Source organism: Miscanthus floridulus, chromosome 4, assembly GCF_019320115.1.
Source record: "Miscanthus floridulus cultivar M001 chromosome 4, ASM1932011v1, whole genome shotgun sequence".
NCBI classification, from domain to species: domain Eukaryota; kingdom Viridiplantae; phylum Streptophyta; class Magnoliopsida; order Poales; family Poaceae; genus Miscanthus; species Miscanthus floridulus.
In genome coordinates, this window is record NC_089583.1 from 332,856 (window position 1) to 348,285 (window position 15,430).

General features: G+C 41.1%; 2 protein-coding genes and 1 pseudogene across 3 annotated transcripts; 1 reads left to right on the forward strand and 2 right to left on the reverse strand.

Annotated features, from left to right (window-relative positions):
• Positions 1 to 1,691: 1,691 nt before the first annotated feature.
• LOC136550731 (DNA-directed RNA polymerases II, IV and V subunit 11-like) lies at positions 1,692 to 5,243 on the reverse strand. The gene is made up of 5 exons (XM_066542327.1): positions 5,153 to 5,243; positions 4,700 to 4,789; positions 4,552 to 4,630; positions 4,358 to 4,453; positions 1,692 to 1,844 (listed from the first exon to the last, which is right to left on the reverse strand). Exons 1-5 carry the CDS (start codon positions 5,203 to 5,205, stop codon positions 1,800 to 1,802), a joined length of 363 nt encoding a protein of 120 aa, XP_066398424.1. The 5' UTR covers positions 5,206 to 5,243; the 3' UTR covers positions 1,692 to 1,799.
• A 725-nt stretch (positions 5,244 to 5,968) lies between these two features.
• Positions 5,969 to 8,959, forward strand: LOC136550676 (uncharacterized; annotated as a pseudogene).
• Positions 8,960 to 13,114: 4,155 nt separating this feature from the next.
• LOC136550732 (protein XAP5 CIRCADIAN TIMEKEEPER-like) lies at positions 13,115 to 14,679 on the reverse strand. Of its 2 annotated transcripts, XM_066542329.1 has the most exons (4): positions 14,309 to 14,679; positions 13,962 to 14,118; positions 13,574 to 13,626; positions 13,453 to 13,490 (listed from the first exon to the last, which is right to left on the reverse strand). In XM_066542329.1, exons 1-2 carry the CDS (start codon positions 14,447 to 14,449, stop codon positions 14,029 to 14,031), a joined length of 231 nt encoding a protein of 76 aa, XP_066398426.1. In that variant the 5' UTR covers positions 14,450 to 14,679; the 3' UTR covers positions 13,453 to 13,490; positions 13,574 to 13,626; positions 13,962 to 14,028. The 2 variants fall into 2 exon arrangements, with proteins under 2 accessions (XP_066398425.1, XP_066398426.1); XM_066542328.1 differs by lacking the exon at positions 13,574 to 13,626 and having other exon boundaries at positions 13,115 to 13,490.
• Between the last annotated feature and the right edge of the window lie 751 nt (positions 14,680 to 15,430).

Consider the following 15,430-nt stretch of genomic DNA (forward strand, 5'->3'; position numbering starts at 1 on the left):
AAACTAAATGTTCATGCTTTACCCATCACTATTTTAGATGAGCACCAAACAGTTCATATATATTTTCATAACTAATATTGATGTTCTTTTGTAGCCATTGTTGTTTGTTGCTAAGATCAATAAATCTTAATAAACAAACATTTCACGAATCCCCCAACCATTATAATGGTGGCTTACTGTAAGGAGTGGTTCCCTATAAAATTGAGTTGTACAAATCTGCAACCTCTTTAATGTGTTTTCTGATTAATCTGCCTTTCTACTAATGTATGCTACTTACCTGAAGAGTGAAGACCTCATACATATTTGCCTGTCTTACAATGATTACACGTTATGCTATGTTTTATCGGTTTCATTAATCATTTTTGGTTCATCTACAGGTTCTACTATCCAACAAGGCTACCTATCTTGCAGGGATGCCGATCCTGTAAGTTTAGGTCCAATATTTTCCTACACTTAACCCATACTTCTAGATTATGATGCCAGAGTAGTGATGTATAACTGCATATATATGGTCTCCAAACAATTTCCTTCCTTCCAATAAAATGCCACTTTCTAATTTTATTTGTTCCAGCATTTCATCTCAAAATACCTGGCTATATTAAAGTTCTCATAATTCTTTTGCATGTCAATGCTAACAAATAGCATTGTCTCTGCGCCGATTGCTCGCTATTATCGCCCATGGCACCGTGCTGGGTACTGGCTAGTATATTTATCAAATTCTATAGGCTAAGACTGTCTCCAACAACCGCAACCCAAAATACAAAACACATTCGTCATTTGGGTAGCGCTACAGGCAAATGGTTTAATACATATTTTTTGTCTTCTCCAACAAGACTCAAAAGACAACCCTTTCTGCAAATGGGAGAGGATACTCAGATTTGGATTATACCTCTTCTGGCACCTAAAATGAGTCTTTCATATAGGTACTCTATTAAAAGCTATAGGTATTGTGTTGAAGATCTATTTTGGATTTAGGTTCCGCAACGGGTCTTATGTTGAAGACAGCCTAAATAGCTAAGTTCACGAGGTAGATTCCAATTCTGCCCAGATGAAAGGGTCCGAATGGGCCGTTATATATTTTAGGGTGAAGATAGGCTGAAAATCCGCTATCACTAAAGACGTAATTATCTACTTGCATAGTAGCTAGAATAATCCCTTATATCTCAAAATGGATTTTCGCCCTGTTCGTTTAGACTTGTTTGGCTCATAAACCATGACTGAAAGTACCGTTAGCTGATTTGGTGTGAGAGAAAAGTATTGTTCGTTGACTGAAAAAGTACAGCTTATAAGCCAAACAAGCCCAAACGAATAGGACGTTTATAGCTGGAAATCTGCAAGCACTAAAGACATTGCACCTAGACCTAGACAACAGTAGCTAACTGCGGACAATCTGATGGTGGGAATATTGCTACGCAAGTACGCACAATGTAAAACTCCATTGGTGTGTTTGCACTGTTCGTATCTCATACCATTCTTTCTCACCGTCTAATGTGCATTGCAATGGACAAAAGGTCATGACCCAGCAATAATCAGATGTTGGCACAAGCATGTGACAGTAAAACGACAGCAAAGCAACCAAGCTGACCTGGACTCCTCGCACAGTTTCAAGGACCGGTAGGTCCAGTCTAACATCATGTTAGGCAAACCTTGAGCATCCGTTTTTTAGGGTACCTCATGCCTCAGTTCAGGGATCAGTCCCGCATCACATTCACAATCCTTGGGCGTTCGTTTCAATGTTAACTCGCCTAGCATAAAACTAACACGGGAAGTTTATTCATTGGATCTCCCATACCATTGATTTAGAACCCCTGCTTCATCCTTTCCTCGTACCTGTTCTTCTCATCCTGAAAACAAAACGCTCAGAATGTCAGTCATGTAAGTGTGATGTGGTACAACATAAAGATGTCAACATGCCATCAAGAGATGGATGTTCAGCGTTGAAAATGAATATGAATTGGAGAATGGTCAAATACAGTAATTTCTAGGAAAAACATCTGACCTAAAGTCCTAAGAATCACTACCTTACTGTTTTGTTTACAAAGGCAAACAATTAAAGGCCAAAACTCAAGCGATGCCAGGTAATCAGCAAGCATCAGAAATGGTACAGAGATCTAGTTATCCCCTAGTAGCAACTAGCAAATGACCCAACTAACAGGAAAATCACCACTCTGTTAATGCATATTCAATTTGAACACCACTCAGATTTATAAGGCTGTTGCTTAAACTATTGTGTTCGAAGGTACAAAGGCCGTTACTTAGCTGAAGATGCATAAAATCAGAACAAATAATCGAGACACCACTCTATGGTCTACTCTTCGAAACGTTTCATATGTAATCAGGTCATTGTCAAAAGTTACAACACCAATAGGCAAATGTGCATGCCTAGGATACTGGAGACACTTCAGGCATCTATACTGGGGGTGGGGTTAAGGTTCACCGAAAATAACTAACAATACTCTGTAGTTCTTCCCAAATATTTCATGTCCAGCTACAGGCAAATACCATGAATTTTTGCCGTCCAAATCAGTTACTCTCAACACACAAGTATTTTTTAAATAAAGCAACCCCCCTCTCTCTCTCTCTCTCTCAAGCACAATGCACAAACATACACCGACTTGTTCTGCATCATGAATCAGTGCATGCTAAATTTACCTCACATAGCAGTATACTGTTGCAGAATGTCATGCCATGCAACCAGGAAGAACAAACGACTCCCTCCGTGCCTTTATGATCAGCACATAGTAGAGGGGCACTGAGTGAGACCAAGGCGGGCTAGGGCTAATCTCTCATGTTTATCTGCAGCTAGCGACGGTGCAAAACATTAATTCCGTGCCAGAAATCATTTTTTCCCTGTACAGCACAGCCCTCTTGCGTGGAGAACCAATGGAATAATAGCACACTAACGTAAATCAGCGAGGGAACTCGCGTTGGAGCTGGAACCGAAGTGGCCAATGCCACATTTTCGCTGATAAGGCTCCGTCCATGACAAAATGACGATCAATCTGGTACAATTTTTTTTCCTAATATGATTCTCAAAAGGGGACGGAGGGAGTAATACCAAAATTTCCTGAATGAAATTTAAGAAGAATTTTTTCTAGTGTACCAAAGAATAACTTAACTAGTATGCGGGTAGCATGGGAACACGTGGATGTATGGGAAAGTGGAGAAAACATCAATTAACCATTTAGATTTTGGTGGGCCATTGCTTAAATGCTTTGTTTTAGAAGGTAAGGTTGGTACTTAACAACACTAACTTGGCAACAAATGCATCATGAACAGAAGAAAAAATTTAACATGTCACTATATATTACTCTTCCAATGTGTTCTAATGTAAGCATTTGCTTATGAAATGGACCAACATAAACAAGCAAATCCATGCCCAGTCCTTTGGTACTCGCTACTTCAGAGTTCAGACATCTTTTTTTAAGCAAAAAAAAAGGATAGAAAGGATTATCCTTTGAACATGTTCACAGTAGCAAACAAAACAGATACTTTTTTTTTCTCAAAAACACAGGAGAGCTGTGTTTCTTTGTATTACGAAGAAAAAAGCAGATGCTTTCCTTCCCAACAAATCTGTCAAAATGACCACGACAAATTCATGTCAAATCAAGCATTTTTGTTCCAACAGAAACAACAACACTTCATACAAAGCATTATTAAATACACTACACCCACAGAACCACATACTCTGCCTTGCTTTGTATCACTGGTTAATACTAAATAAAGCTTTTCTTTGTTTAGCGATACACAATTGCACAAAGAAATGCCATGCAACCTAGAAAAACAAAAGCCAGAACTAACATTTACAAAGAGAGATCCCAAAGAACTTTTCCTAGTAGGACTAAAGTAGTGAGATACTTCTTGGAAATGAAAAGAGCTTCAAATGAATTTAAGGGTATCAGTTTGAAGGGAGCGTGAATATGCAAATTTTGCCAAAGGCATTCCTGTGTTGAACATCTAGTAGTTCATCAAGTAGTCCATAGTTGGCATCTTTGTAACATAAAGCAGAAAAGGTTCAATGATGATCTCTGTAGCAGCATTGTCAAATGGACAAAATGAGGTAGGAATATAGTCACAAATTCAAGGAAATCATGTATAGAGCTAACTTCTTAATTTGATACGATTAGCACAAATTCAAGGTATGTGGTTACGTATAAAATCAAATTCTTGATTGATGCAATCAACACATGTAAAATCCAATTGCATGGCTAACATTACAGTCACAGTTAAAGAAAAATGAAAGAAAAACAAGTTAAACTATTCCTCTTCATTTTGTTCTCACTGGTCCATGACCTAAAGGTGTAATTGCTGAAAATTGTAACTAACAATTCGAGTAAATATCAGAAAAACCTCTGACCTCAAAAGCTTGCTTAAGGTACTCAAGCTCTTTGTCTAGATCATTGATAGCCTGGGTGTAGGCCTGCGTCGGGGAGGACTGGCTCGTTGTGTGGATCTGTCCATACACAAATAAATAAATAACTGGGGAACAAGCTCAACAAATCAGTATAAAAAAAAGGAGAGAAAAAAAGACAAATGGAACTTGAATCATACCCTAACAATGATCTTGTACTGAAGTGGGTGAGGGAGCTTATACCCGGCAAAGAGAACATTTGGGTCTCTGTGCAGCTGCCTGTAATATGTCAACCATACAAACCATAAGACGAGGAGCGTTAAAGAAAAAAAACTAAATTGTACTTACATGCGGAGGATATTGCCTACGGTGTGATCCTCACGTTCGACAGTGAATGATGCAGCATTCACAATCTTTGTATCCCTCTCATAGGACACTCTGCATTAATAATTGTCATTAGTTTATCAGGAGCACAACCATAACCTACAACTAATCACAAAATGAGCAAGTGCGATTGAAAACCTCGAGTGAATCCATAAAAGTAAAAGGATTCAGCAAGTGTAAAATGATCAGAAACAAGATTAGTGTCAGATAAAGCGCCACAGTTCCATAGCTTAATGCCAAAAGATTCACTTTACATAGACTAGCAGAATTGTTTTTAATATCAACAAGAGAATTGTAGCATTGCTTGAAACATACGTCTCACTTCCTATAGGGTCATGAACAACGAAAATCAATTGAGTCAACGATTGTATGTAAATAAAACAGTAGGGCAAGTATGGGGACTGATGAATGGCTCACTTCTTGGTGCCCTCCGGCACGACAAAGCGCTCATAACGGTCAGGGGCATTCATCTCCTGTTAGCTCTTTGCTCCTGCCTCTTCAGTCACTGCAAGTGCAGGGGACCCAGCAAAGGACATGAACACCCGATAATTTTTTTTGCGAAAAAAAAAATCGAAGTTAGTAGATGCACTTGCAATTAGATCAGATCCGATTAGAAATAGCCAAATAGCTTAGGTTAGGCTTTGGGTGCTCGGTTTCGCACAGCAAGAAGGGAAAAGAACGGGCGGGCGGGCGTACCTGGTGGGTGCTCGTTGCCGGAGAAGGGCCCGATGAAGACCTGGGCACCTGGCGTTAGGCGGAGGCGGCGGAGGTGGCGGCGGCGGTAGCCGGCGGCCCAGTCGACGCTTGTGAAAGGAGAAAATGGTGATTCTGCCATTACGAAAACTGGGCTTCGCAATTTTGCCATCCCGCAAATGGGATTCGCCCGTTTGCCATTCTCAAACGATACACACCCGCAAATATGCCCTGTGGAGGATTTGTTGCCAAATTAAATTTTTTTTACCATGACAAACTTGCCTACCCGTTTTGCCCCTCCCTGATGCATCACGGAGGCCTTCTCTTCATTCACGGGAGACTCACGGTCGTTCCGCACGGGATATAGACGACAACGCCAGGTCAAGCGAGGGAGAGAGGGAACGGATCCCCGCCGCCGCCAGCACCGCCGCCTCCGACGCCGCCGCCGATGGTCGACTGCAGGGCACCTCCTGGGTTTCCCCGAAGCCAGCCAGGCGTCCCGGCTCTGCCAACCGACGCCGGTGCTGCTCCAAGTGGTGGATGGAGAACTGGCCAGATCTCTTCCAAGGGTACGTATTCTTGCTTTGCTGGTAATCTAACTGTGCCCAAGCATGTAGATGAGACTCGACAAGTGTAGATGTGGTGGTAATCTAACTGTGCCACCTTTTTATTTCTTTACTAGGCTCGATGGGGAGCCTGACCTTAGCTTAGCACTGGTAGAACCTCCTGCACAGCAAATGCAGGCACCTCTTGTTGATTGGGATAGCCTACGCATCGAGGACAATCGAGATGAAGAGGGAAGAATTGAGATTGTTGATGATGAGGTGATGTATGAGCTGTTGGGGTTTAGGGCTGACGATGAGGAGGCTGATAAGGCAAGAAAGGCAGCCAGTAAAGCTAGCAGTCAACAGAACGCCGATACTTGTCAGAGGACTGAAGAAATTGATACAACTGGGGCAGTCATTGAAGTTGATGACTATTTACCAGGGGAGAGGACTGTGGTGCACGATCCAAATCGGCCCAATATGGATCTTGGCACAGTTTATTCTAACATGAAGGAGTTTAGATTGGTGGTGAGACAATTTGCTATAAATAAAGAGTTTGAACTACGCGTTGTCAAAACAGATCCTGAAAGATATATTGGAGGTTGCAAGGGGGGAGAAGATTGTCCTTGGCATCTTGTTGGGCGTAGACAGCCTGATGGGTGCACCGTTATGGTACTAACTTTCATTTTGCGTTCCATTAATTTTTTCCCTTCAATAATTTTAAGGCTGCCAATGTTTTTTGCCCTTCTATATTAGTTGCCTTGACTAATTTTTTTGTTGTTGCAGGTGACAGTGGTTGTTGATAAGCATACATGTGAATCAAGTGCTAGGAGGAAGACTACCACACCAACCAGTGCTTGGGTTGCTTCAAAGGCAATACATCACCTTAGGAAGAAAACAGCTATGGGCCCTAAGGAACTGCAAAAAACTTTACGGGATGACCACAAGTGTATAATTCATTATGATACTATTTGTAGAGGTAGGCAAATTGCTTTGAGAGAATTGTATGGCAAATGGGAAGAGAGCTTTCAGCTGCTATTCAATTGGAGGGCAGAGGTCCTGAAGAGGTGTCCAGGTAGTGTTATTGAGATTGGCATCAAGGAGGTAGATGGCAATTTCTATTTCCATAGATTTTTTGTGCATTGAAACCTTGCATTGAAGGTTTTTTAGAAGGATGCAGGCCATACCTTAGCATAGACTCTACTGCACTTAATGGTAGATGGAATGGTCATTTAGCTGCAGCTTGTGGTATAGATGGTCACAACTGGATGTACCCAGTTGCTTTTGGGTTCATTGATGGTGAGACAACAGATAACTGGACTTGGTTTATGACTCAGTTGCACAAGGCCATAGGAGATCTTCCTGTTTTAGCTATTTCGTCAGATGCGTGCAAAGGTCTAGAAAATGCAGTTAAGAATGTGTTTCCGCAGGCTGAACATAGGGAGTGCTTTAGACATCTAATGAACAATTTCATTAAAAGGTTTGGTGGTGATGTGTTCTCTAAGATGTATCCTGCAGCTAGAGCTTATAGAGAATCAGTTTTCAATTATTTTTACAAGTCAGTCATTGATGCTAGTCCTCAAGTGTTGGTTTGGATGGAGGCTCACCATTACAAGCTTTGGATGAGATCTGGCTTCAATCCTGAGATTAAATGTGATTATATCACTAATAACCTTGCTGAAGTGTTCAACAATTGGATCAGGAACTGGAAAGACCTTCCTGTTGTTGAGCTTGCAGACAAACTCAGAGAGATGATTATGGTGCTATGGGCGAAAAGGAGAAAAATTTCAGAAAGGCTTACCAGAAAGATCCTCCCAGCAGTGATACAACAGTTGAAAGCTAGAACTAGAGGACTTGGGCACTTGACTGTTATAGATGGTGAAAGTGCTGCAGCTGAAATTTGGGACACCACAAACACTTGCAGTAGACATGTTGTTAAGTCTTCTCTACATGAGTGCACCTGTCTTGAGTGGCAGCATACTGGTAAGCCTTGCCAGCATGCTTTGGCTTTGATTACAAGTGTACAGTCTAGTAATATACATATGGAGGACTTTGTGCATGAGTATTACTCTGTTGAGAGGTTCAGGGCAGCTTATAAGAGACTTATAGAGCCATTGCCTGATAGAACACAGTGGCCAGATGTTGATTTGCCTTTTGGGGTTAGGGCACCACTTGACAAGAGGACTGCTGGACGGTACAGAAAACTCAGGATCAAAAGCTTCCTTGAAGGTGGTGGTAGCAAAGGAAAGAAGGCAGCCAAGGAAGTAGCAAATGAGGCAGATAAACAAGCTGCAAATGAGGCAGAAAAGGGCAAGAAAAAAATGATTAGAGGCAAAAGAAAGTGCAAGGGATGTGGAGAATTAGACCATGGTGAAACAAGCTACAAATGCCATCTTAATGGGACTAAGAAAAGGTAAGACCCAACTATATGTACTTGCTGCCATGACTTGTTTTGCTAACTAAATTAAATACTTTTTTGTCCAAACTTGCAGGAAAAGAAAGGCAAGAAAAAATACAACAAAGTATGGTGAGAATGCAAAAATCCCAACAAAGAGAGCAAAGAAGGGAGGGAAATCTCAGGATACTGCTACTGAACCAGCAGCCCCAAATGCTTTCCATGACCAAGAAATCGCACCACCAGCCCCAGATGATTTGCATGCTTTAGAAATTGAAGTACCGGCCCCAGATGCTTCTCTCCATGACCAAGAAATGCCTACACCAGCCCCAAATACACTCACCAGCCCCACAAGGCTCACAAGGGACCAGATCATACAGAACAGCCCCAATAGGGTTACAAGAGGGCATGCTACACATTAATTCTCATTCTTTTATACTTGTATACTGCTTTCATACAAGTGACTCATAGTGCTACTTTTATTGCAGCCAACTGCAAAACCTGCTAGCTGAAGGTGTCTCACCAGACAAGACAGTGCAAAAGAGGAGCCCACCAAAAAAACTCAAGCCAAGAAAACTGAAAGCCAATTGAAGGTTTCGGTCTGGAATGTTATGTCCATCATGAAATTGTAACTTAAATTGTATCTGGACATGTATCTCCATCATGAGAATGGAGATCTCTATGAAAACGTATCTCTGGACATGTATCTATGTATATGGACCTTATTTAATTTATTTGGACCTATGTTATTGTAACTTAAATGCTACCTATCTTGAATTTATCTGGACATGTACTTTGCTGGAATGTTATTGTGATCATGAAATTGTGTCAAAATTATGTCCAAATTCTATTGAAATTCTGTCCAAATTCAAGCAAAATTATGTCAAAATTCTGCATAAAACAAGTAAAAAATACAGGTCAATTCCAGAAAAAACATCTTCATTTCATAGGACTTAGATGTCATTACAACACATTCTACAAATCAGTTACTAAACAGACCACCACCAGGAGTCGTACCCCACTCTTCTAGAACACAGTTACTAAACAACTTCACTTGCTAATAAGCACTACCACACCTAAAAGAACTAGGACTGCAATTAGTAAACACAGCACCACCAACAGCTGCACCAGAACGATAAGCTTGTCCATCTTGAGATCCATCCTCTCTTCCTCGTAAATCCTGCAATTAGGCTTCATTTCGACCAAGGCTTTAGTTTCACTATGACCTTCGTATGCTACTGCAGCTTGCATTTCTTCTTTTCGTTTCTTTTCCATGTCTTCTTTAATCTTCTTTGCAACTACTTTCTTGTAAGCATCAATCCACCTAAAGAATGGACATTTCTTCACTGCCTGTGGAAATGACAATACATAACACAAACTATTTATCCAAATCTTGACACAGTACCTAGTTCATCAATTTCTATATGACAAAAACAGATCATTATATACTCACAAATTCATCATAGTTTACGCATTTGAAGAAAATTTTGCCGTTGTTTTTCCAGGATTTGCATTCCACTACTTTATCACCACATTCTGGACATGGAATGAGGGGATCCCGCTAGGGCCAAGTGGATACAGAGAAAGGGCAGCTGTTGGGATGAACGACGAACTAGACGAAGCCTCACCCATATCTGGCGTCGGGGCAGCGGCGGCGTCCTGGAGCGGACGCGTCGGGGCAGCGGCGGCGTCCTGGCACGGACGCGTCGGGGCGGCGGCAGCGGCCTGGCGCGGACGCGGCGGCGGCCTAGCGCGGAGGCCGTGGCTGGGAAGGAAAGGGCCGAGGAGGTGGGCTGCTGTCGGCCGTTGGCGGCATCGGCGGCGGTGGAGCAGTTCCCTCTGTTCGTCTTCGTCTCGTCTCTCTCCCATTCTCTCCGTGCTCTCTCTCCCGTGAAGATACGGTGAATGAAAAGGAACGAAGGGATAAGGCTCAGGGGCAAAACGGGAAGAAAAAGATGCCGCAGCAAAAAAAATTAATTTGGCAACAAATCCTCCACAGGGCATATTTGCGGGTGTGTATCGTTTGAGAATGGCAAACGGGCGAATCCCATTTGCGGGATGGCAAAATTGCGAAGCCCAGTTTTCGTAATGGCAGAATCACCATTTTCTCTTGTGAAAGGGGCGTGAATGAGGTGGAGCGCAACTGCACGGGCCTTCTCGTTGACATGGGCCGCTCCTTTTCAAGCAATTCTTTCTTTCTCTCTTTTTTTTAAGTTTTTATTACATATTATTATTCTTCCAGATTTGTATTTATTCCTTTCGTGGAACACTACACATGGATTAGTGGAACATTGGATTTACATTAGTGGAACTATAATTGTATTTATAGGAACATTGCAGATGAGCAAACGTAACATTTTTATTTTACTATGGTGTAACTTTTTCTTATGAAGCTTGAAACATTTTCCTCTTGAACCTGAAACAATTTTTTGTGAAGCTAGAATATTTCTCCTCATGAACAGTTTTATGTGACCTTCAAGTTTTTTGCTCGTGAACCTGGAACATTTCATACTAAATATGGATCAATTGTATAGGATGATATCATGGTGTCTGACCGCATTATAATGTTTTCATCTCGAAGTCTTAAAGGATTTTAAATATTCAGGATGCCCCAAATAAGAGATGCTGGCTGCCTAAAGCCCATTGGTGAGTTTCATTACTTGTTGGCGTCATCACGGCTTCCTACAGGGAAGTATCTCTCCAGGATGCATGGTGAGTCTAACCGGCCTTGCGACTTTTCTTTGTTGAAAACATTCATTTCCATTTTTTTACAAAAGTACGAAATTATATTCCCAGCGGAAAAACTTATCGCCACTACTTTGTATGATAACTTTTTTTCAATATAATTTTTGACATAATGTTATAGATAATCTATCATGACAACTTTCATGCGGAACCTTTGTAATTATAACTATCATAAACAGATAAATTTATCATAACAATTTCTCAACATAAATTTTCTAGTGCAACTTTTTATATAATAAACTTTACGAATAATATAACCTATACACACTAGTATAGTGCCCGTGCTAACGCCACGGTATCATTTCAGGGATGCAAATAAAAACAACCAAACATCGATTTTTTTTTCTAGAGTTCAATTTTCACACAATTGTATATGACCATGTATACAATCCGGAAAACACTTATGTATAACAAGGCATAATAAAGTTATTTCTCGCATTATTAACCATCTAATTTACGATCTGACTCTCACCAACCCAACCACGTTCCGTGTCTCAACACATCATACAACTATCATTTGGACCACAATAAAAGCATCAAAATTAATGCAGGGCTAATCTTAAGATGTTTCTATAGTGCACTGATAGGCATATGATCATGATGCAGTAATCCTTAAATCTTTTTTCTAGTTGAAACAGTAGTCAAGGCAAACGCATTGATAGTTTATTTAATTTTCAAATATTTGACAAAAGACAAGGTGCCATACATTCCATCAAAAAGGAATTTAGAATACATCGTACACAATTGCTGTAGGACTTCAAAACCTAGGGTACATGGACCTGTAATACATGATGACCTCAAGTCGCTTTGCCATGTAATAAAATGTCTAGAGTACAATGATAAGTACAGAAGACTTAAGTTTTTAAGCATTCTGACCATAGATAAGTGATACTATCTAAACTATGGAACCATCCTTGTGAACTCACCTTTTTCTCTTTGTTTCTCCCATCTACAATACCATCCAGAACTACCAAACAACTGTCAGGAAGTCATGTACCAAGCAACCATCGATGATAATTTATCTTGTGCCATTAGTATGACGTAGGGTCCATGAAACACACCTCTTAAGCTTGTAATCCACGAGCTGTTTGCATGTGTACAGAGCTAGGATGCCAGCTGAAAGCTGTGTGAAACATGAAAGCAAATTGTGTCACCAGGAAGTAAACAAGTAGACACAACTTAAAAGAACCATTGTCTTCACAAATCTCCTTCAACATCAAATTCACAAATCTCCTTCAACATCAAATAGTACCTCCAACATCAAATCAAATTAAAATAAAATGGGAACCGGAAAGAACCTGCTTCTATTTCTGCCATATAACATACCCACTAAAACCTGCAAGCACATTTATAGGTATCGAGAAGAATATTTCATATGTATATGTGCAAAGTTAGAAGCATCCTTTTTTTCCCAGCAATCCTGTACAGACTATTCTACAAGTACACAATTTTTCAGGAGCCCAAAACAATTACAGCTTCCTGATATTTCAGTTTAATTTAAAAATAAATTACTAAAATATAAAACACATTTGCTGACATTTTCATGTTAATTTATTCTGAAATACATGCAGTATATCAGAAACCAAATTTCTTGTCTTCAAACGGAGAGAAAAATAAAGTTGGAATGTACAACCTGGCATTTTCATGTTAATTTATTCTGAAATACATGCAGTATATCAGAAACCAAATTTCTTGTCTTCAAACAGAGAGAAAAATAAAGTTGGAATGTACAACCTACCCCAAATATGGAATCAGATAACCATGACTTTCTATCAATTATTATGGCATTGTGCACATCTTCATTAGAGAGGTAAGAGATCATGTGATCAAGTAAAAAGCTTATGCACACTAAAATTTAATACTCCAAAATCACCGAAGACTATGCTAGTTACAAAAAAAAAAGACTGCGCATATTCCCCACTCCATGGCAGCCTCAATCAGAGAATGTATGATCAGCTCAAAAAGCGTGAAGATTAGTAGCTCCCACAATGTTTGCCCTACAATATAGTGGCAGAAAAGAACAAATTGATCAGGGTATTAGTATAGAGAGTCCTTCCTCAGATCCCATTTATTCTTTTGCCTTCCATGTGATCCTCTACATGGCAATCTCACTGTTCCTGTAGTAGGCTGAGATAACTAACAAGAACATTGGAGTGCTGAGTTGCCTAAAATTTGTAGACTATGCCAAATCCACCACCCCCTAGTAACGAATGTTGCCTAAAATTTTTGGTAATTCTCTTAAGCTCCTCAAATGTGAACGCTGTCAAAGGATTGCGAGTTGTATCCTTTCTCAGCGCCTCCACATCTTTCGAGTTGAATGGTAGCTGGCAGTCCTCCTTTTCAATTCTCTCCGATGGGCTCTAAATTTTGGGAGATTCTGCAGAAAACAAATAGGCAAGTCAAATATGGAGACTGAAATACAGGATGCAGATTATTCAGAAACTTTGTAAAATCAGTTACCAAAAAGCAGAACAAAAGTGTCTGATCATTACATGGAATAGCCATAAAATCAACTGTCAAGGTTAGAAACAGAAAGAATCATTGGATTGGGTCAGATTAAACATTAGGACTGATTTTTTTGTGAAGAAAATATTCAGTACTGAAATAGCTGTAACTGGATTAAGCAATAGCAGGGACATACTCCCTGATTCTATTAAGATGAGAGAACACTCTCTCTCCCTCTAAAAAAACAGCATTTTCGTTAATGCCTAAATTGAGGGGATCAAACAAATATCTGAAACTTCTGCATAATATCATTCAGAAGAAAGAGCAAGCATTCAAGCACTTTGATCCCAACTTTTGTGCTGAGAACAATGCTCTTTTCAATATATCAAATTAGCTTTCGTACCTCATTTATGTGGGAAGTGTCACATTTGCAAGTAACCTAGCATTGTTTCACATTAACTGCTATTTGATTATTGGGAAACCTTGGAACTTCTTGGTTGCATATAAAAGATTGCTGACATACTCCAAATAGTGATCGCCAGTGGCATCACCGTGCAGGCCTGCATAATTCAAGGATTTATAGCCTTAGAGATACTGCGATAACACAGTTAGCACCAAATCTTGTTCTTATGTACTCAACTCCCTCTTGACTCGACATAAAAAAAACTCCCTCATGACTCTGCAGTTCGGCACGCACAATGAGCAACAGGAAGGGACGAAAGCGAAGCGCGCGGCCGTGACGGCGATTACCTCGGAGGTGCTGGAGCCGAACTGGAGGAGGCCGGGCTGCCCATCCGTGGACTTGTTCTTGAGCTCCTCGATCTTGCAGCGCTCCGCCTTGCGCTGCTTCTCCAGCCGCCGGATCTTCACCGCGTCCTGCGCCGTACCCATCGCCCAAAACGAATGGATGCCACCAGCCCACCACCAGCAGAGGAGGGGAGTCGATGTCGTGGTAGAGAGGGGCGGGGGCGCCTACGTCGGAGCCGGGAGGAGCAGGGGCGCCGCCATCACATCCTGGGGAAGGAGGAGCGCCGATGGGCACCATTGGCTTCGCAGACAACGCCGCCGCCATAGCCGAGCCCGCCGTCGCCTTCGTAGACGCCCGCCGCAGGGGGGCTCGCGGCCGGTGACGATGACGAAGGGCGGTGACTGCAGCCTCCATGCCCCCCATGTGGTGGGTAGAGCAAATGTAGAGGAAAGAGAGGACGCCGTGGAGGGGAAGGGAGGGCGAGAAGAAGGCCTCCTGCTCGTGACTCATGAGCAAGGCCTCGTCGTGACTCCGGCGTGCAAGGAGTAAGGGCGGGCGATGGAAATCTGCCGATGATTGGGTGACGAGGTAGCTTCCTTTTTAGCCTTTTACCGGTGTGGTACCATGAAAGATGTTCCGGAGCTGCATGCCACCTGATAAACAATGGAGACAATTACCTGTACGTCATTATAAAAGTTCGAAATGATCTACGTGCCATTGAAATTTTGAACCCTCACCCGAAGTTTCTTTTACCTACGTGCCACTTTCGTTAGTTTTCCTTGTAACAGCAAGCGGAAAAGACGATTTTGCCCTCAGTTATAGAATGCATCAAAATTTTCATTCTTTCCTCAGTGCCACTGTAACATCCTGTGATTCAAAAAACTTTACTTTTTTCTCTGTACCATTATGAAAAAAATCATGGTAACAGCTTGTACGTGTGCATGTGAAAAACTTTAATAATTATAATAAATTCGAAATGCATCTGTAACTTCCTGTGATTCAAAAAACTTCACTTTTTTCTCTGTACCATTATGAAAAAAATCATGGTAACAGCGTGTATGTGTGCATGTGAAAAACATTAATAATTATAATAAATTCAAAATGCATCGATGCATTTCAAATTT